At 48.4% G+C, this 4804-nt stretch overlaps 1 protein-coding gene across 1 annotated transcript in view; it reads left to right on the forward strand.

The window, feature by feature from the left end:
• LOC123151648 (nudix hydrolase 15, mitochondrial) overlaps window positions 1-4404 on the forward strand; it is a 44062-nt gene extending 39658 nt beyond the window's left edge. The window contains exons 3-4 of the mRNA XM_044571327.1: window positions 3472-3591; window positions 3952-4404. Of these exons, the coding sequence (XP_044427262.1) occupies window positions 3472-3591; window positions 3952-4182 (351 nt within the window). The 3' untranslated portion in view covers window positions 4183-4404. The remainder of the gene's footprint in view (window positions 1-3471; window positions 3592-3951) is intronic.
• The last annotated feature ends 400 nt before the right edge of the window (window positions 4405-4804 follow it).

The following is a 4804-nucleotide window of genomic DNA, read 5'->3' on the forward strand; positions in this document are numbered from 1 at the left end:
CCGCAGTGGCCCGTGCCGGCCCCAGCCGCGCCGCCCGCGCCGGTTCAGCTCCCACCGCTGTCGCCCAGCTTCGGATTGGGCCAGTCCACACCGGGAGGACTTCCGATCCAGTAGGTCTGGCTTCCGCCATCATCGTCCCCGATCCCGACTTGGCTAACCGGGACGTCGCCACCGCCAGATTACACAGAGGCTGGGGACCCACCGGTACCCACGCTGCAGTCTGGGGCCTCGTCCGGCTTCGCGAGGGCCTACGACGGTCTCCCCACCGTTGACTGGGCGTTGTCATCATCACTGCTCCGCACCGCCGAGCCGGTCGGCCATGGCGCGCCGACCCAGACGCCGCCACGGTTTGCCAAGATCAATTTCGCCACTTATGACGGCACGGAGGACCCGCTTAACTGGCTCAACCAGTGTGAGCAGTTTTTCCGTGGCCAGCGCACGCTCGCGTCGGAGCGCACTTGGCTGGCATCCTACCACCTCCGCGGTGCAGCCCAGACCTGGTACTACGCCCTCGAGCAGGACGAGGGCAGCATGCCCCCTTGGGAGCGCTTCCGCGAGCTCTACCTCCTTCGCTTTTTTGGGCCTCCAGTTCGCGGGAGCCGCCTGGCGGAGCTCAGCCGCCTTCCCTTCACCTCCACGGTGCAGGACTTCGCCAACCGTTTCCAGGCCCTGGCCTGCCATGCGTCGGGCATGACGGCGCAGCAGCGGGCCGACCTCTTTGTCGGTGGACTTCCGGATCACATCCGCGTGGACGTGGAGCTTCGGGGACCCCAGGATCTCCAGTCTGCCATGTACTACGCCCGCGCGTTCGAGCGCCGCGCGGTGGCCATCCAGCATGAATCACCGTCCCGGAGCACTGGGTCGCTACCCGGGCCGGATTCCGCGCAGGGTCGGCCTGCGCAGGCTTCTACGACACCCCTAGCCGCGACCGTGGCGCGCCCGTTTCGCCGGCTCACCTCAGCCGAGCTACTCGAGCGTCGCCGCCAAGGGTTGTGCTTCAACTGCGACGAGCCCTACACGCCCGGCCATGCCTGCCCGCGACTCTTCTACCTGGAGGTTGCAGACTACATTCCGGAGGACGCCGTCGCCGCCGACCTGGCTGCCCCAGCCGTCGAGAAGGTGTTTGACGCTGGTTGATCGCCTCGAGGAGCTCCGCAAGCGCTTCCCCACCTTACAGCTCGAGGACGAGCTGTTTGTGCAGGCGGGGAGAAGTGTTATGGCCGGTTTAGCTAGGCCCACCGGGCAATCTTAGCCCACAAGTTATCTTAGATTAATTCTTATGCAAGTTATCTTAGGTTAATTCTTATGCAAGTTATCTAGGTTATAAATATAGGCTGTAAGACTCTTTTTGGAATTAAGCAATAAGAATATTATTATCCCTATTGCCCGGCTCCCAGAGGAGTCGGAACCCTAGCCGCCGCCGCCATCTCCCTCCGACGCGACGGCGCCCAGCCGCCGGCGCGCCCGATCATCGCCCCGTCCCGCTCCATCCTTTCCCTACAACCTCCGGAGCAGGTCCGGTAGGACCCTGGTTCTACCAGTCTTCCATATCGCAGTGAATGTGGATAGCCCCTCCACAGAGTGTCCAATGGAGGGCACCACCGAGTTCAACAACCAGTCAATGAGCACAGAGTTTATGACTTTCCACCTCTTTCCTTCCGCGGTAGTCTTGTCTCCTGGTTCATCAACAGCACCCAACAAGTGCCCATCAAGCTCCTTCTGCTCCACAGCCAGCAATGCCCTCCGGACAGCTTAGATAGTTGGTGGCCCCTTCTAGCTTCATGTCCATGGGCGACAGTTCGTGCTTCTGACCCACTTCCTGTTGAGGAACGATGGCCCCAGAGTTCGACTCCAGAAGGATCTTAGCGAGCTTCTCAAAAGCCTGAGCAATGACTTTTGGTTCACCCATCGGGTTGCGGCCACCCCCGGTAGCAGCAGCAGAGACAACCTCCTTCTCACCACCAACAGCAAGCAGCAGCAGCAGCAGCAGCAGAACTACTTCTCTTTCTCAAACAGCAGCAGCAAATCACCACAGCACTTCTCAGCAGCAACCTCCGCGCTGGGCCCATACCGGTTCAACATCATGTAATAAATTAAGCATTTAAATCAGACTTGTCAAATGTATCAGAAGATTACTTTGGTACTTGTCATATCATCACAGAAAACTCATTTGAAATCTTTATCTTTACTCTTATAAAGTTCTGAGCGGTGGCGGTTTGTTCACCTTTAAAGTTACTAGGGATTACCACTATTGTCATCCATTCTATGGAGGACATATGGCTGTTTCGGTTGATGTAATTTTCAAGATAATAGTTTTTCATTTTGCACAAGTGTTTAAACAACTGATAGTATATAACAAAAAAGTAAATCCTGCAACAATGCACAATCATTTAGCTAGTTATAGAAAAGATTCCACTAACTGTTGGGATCATATTATTTTGATATTTAGTGGAAGCTTGTTGAAGAAATAGCTATATTATACCAGGGGTTCCACTTAGTCCTAAATGGCATCTACATAAACGGTCAACATAAGTCCAAGCAAGCCACCATGGTCAACAAAAGTCCAAGCAAGTCCTCATGGTCAACAAGTCAAAGGAAGAGGGATAAATAGAAGACCAAGTCAAAGATGAAGACAGAGAAGCAAAGAAGCCCAGTTTAAGATGAGGTGCAGCTAGCCAAGGCCCATTCATGAATGAATGAGAATGCATGGCTCACCATGAGCCATGGACACCTCCGCCTGTGACAGCCTAAAAAAACCTCCGTCTTTGACTAGTCTTCATACACCCATGGACCATCATTTACCCATGTATCCCTCCAACCTACCACCCTCAAGGGCCTTGGTCATTTGTCAAGGACCACTAGGATATAAAATAGCCGCCCATAGGCATGTACTTTCGTTCACTAGGTGGTCGGGTTTTGGAGTTCGAGGGACCTTGTAAGGCTCGGATCGTCGAGAGTTGTCGGAAGCGGCGACGTTCTAAATGTTCCTCACATAACACGTTCTAGACGTTCCTCACAGCCTATTTAAAAAACTACGATGTGTCACTTTGTTGGTGTACGATGACCGTCGCTATAAGGCCGTCGTACAGAACCCTACTTACATTTCACTAGCCACACTACTAAGGATACCCCTAGTCGAAAATTGTTTCCATAACAACAACAAAGCTAAACTCTTAAACTGAATTGCATTTTTGCTGCCACTGCTAGAGCGAGAGCCCAATGATTTTTTATATGTAAACCATGTAATTGAGTTGCACAATTTGCAATTGTCTGATCAGTAGCACTTTATTTTGTTCATAACATTTACAATCCAAGTCCAGAACAAAATTTTGTGCTCCTCACTGTTTTGAGTTTTAACAAGATGTCACTTTTAAAGTTTGAATTAGTAAACTTCCATAGTTCATTCAGTGTTAAAGTTATATCTACAGCCTCAAGATTCATTAAGGTTAACATTCTCAATGTCTGTCGCAGCATCTTCTGGTAGTTGTTCCTATTGTTGGCATACTCTCAGATATAGAAGGATTTAAACCTGTTCCCAACATCCACGAGGTTGATGACATTTTCGATGTACCCCTGGAGATGTTCCTCAAGGTTAGTGTCTTTGTGTTCTCACATGCTAATTAAGGTACACACTTTATTCATTCTTTTTTCATTTATGATTTTATGGGTAGTAACTGTTGCAGCCTTGGTTGGATGCTTATGATAGTTTCAGTTTATACTTCAAATGATCAGTTTGCGGCATACAAAGAAACAAAAAAAAGGTTACTGCATGAATTACCATACAACTTAAGGTACAGCGATATGTATACTTAGCTATTTAGCAAGAATTGAGAACTTTGTTAGGCGCAGCCAGACCAAATGACCATTCTTGCCAACAATGGAAAGGAATCGGTCTTGTTTTGCTAAGATGGATATTGTAATGTATTGGATGTCATTTGTCCCCTGATGCAGGATGAGAACAGGAGATCCGAGGAGAGAGAACGGATGGGGCAAGTCTTCACAATTCAGTACTTCGACTATGAGAAAGAAAACCGGAAGTACGTAATCTGGGGATTGACTGCCCGCATCCTCATCCATGCTGCTTCCATTGTATACCAGCGGCCACCGGACTTTGTAGAGCGAAGATTACAGTTCAACCTTCCAAAGTACTCCATTTCTAGTTCAGGATCTGCTGCAAGCTAATGTTTACAATATTGTCTCAGTTAATATGATGTTGGGCGTACATCAGAGTACGCCATTTGTGGAATGTAAAGGACACGATATGCTTCTATATGATCTATATTCTTTTTATAATTCATTCAGTACATGATAGTAATACAGAGAGGAATATCTAAGTAATGCAATTCAACTGTTAAATCTCTATACTATTAAAGGGGAGTTTGTGGGTTCCGCTTTCACCGCTCTCATCGATACATGCCCCCCTACCTTACTACCAATTTTTTTTCAACGAAAAAATTAACGCCCACATATGTGGCATTTTACACATTGCCCACACGCTTTCATTACCATTCATTTTATCACATCAAAACAGATGACATCAGCAGAATTCTTTTTGGTTTTCGGCTTAATTTTTTTATCTCCGAATTAAAAAATCCAATTAAAAATCCGTTTTCACCATTAAATCTGTCTCGACGAGATCTTCAAAACTAGACTTCATGTTGATATGTTTCGATGATTTTTTCCCCCAAAAGTTGCCATGATGTTTACACTGTAGTTGTCATAGTGCTTAAACTAAAGTTGTTATGTGGCAATTTTAGTTTAGAGAGCATGGCAATTTTAGTATTTTGATGATGCCAATTCCAGT

Source organism: Triticum aestivum, chromosome 7A, assembly GCF_018294505.1.
Source record: "Triticum aestivum cultivar Chinese Spring chromosome 7A, IWGSC CS RefSeq v2.1, whole genome shotgun sequence".
In the NCBI taxonomy this organism is placed as follows: Eukaryota; Viridiplantae; Streptophyta; class Magnoliopsida; order Poales; family Poaceae; genus Triticum; species Triticum aestivum.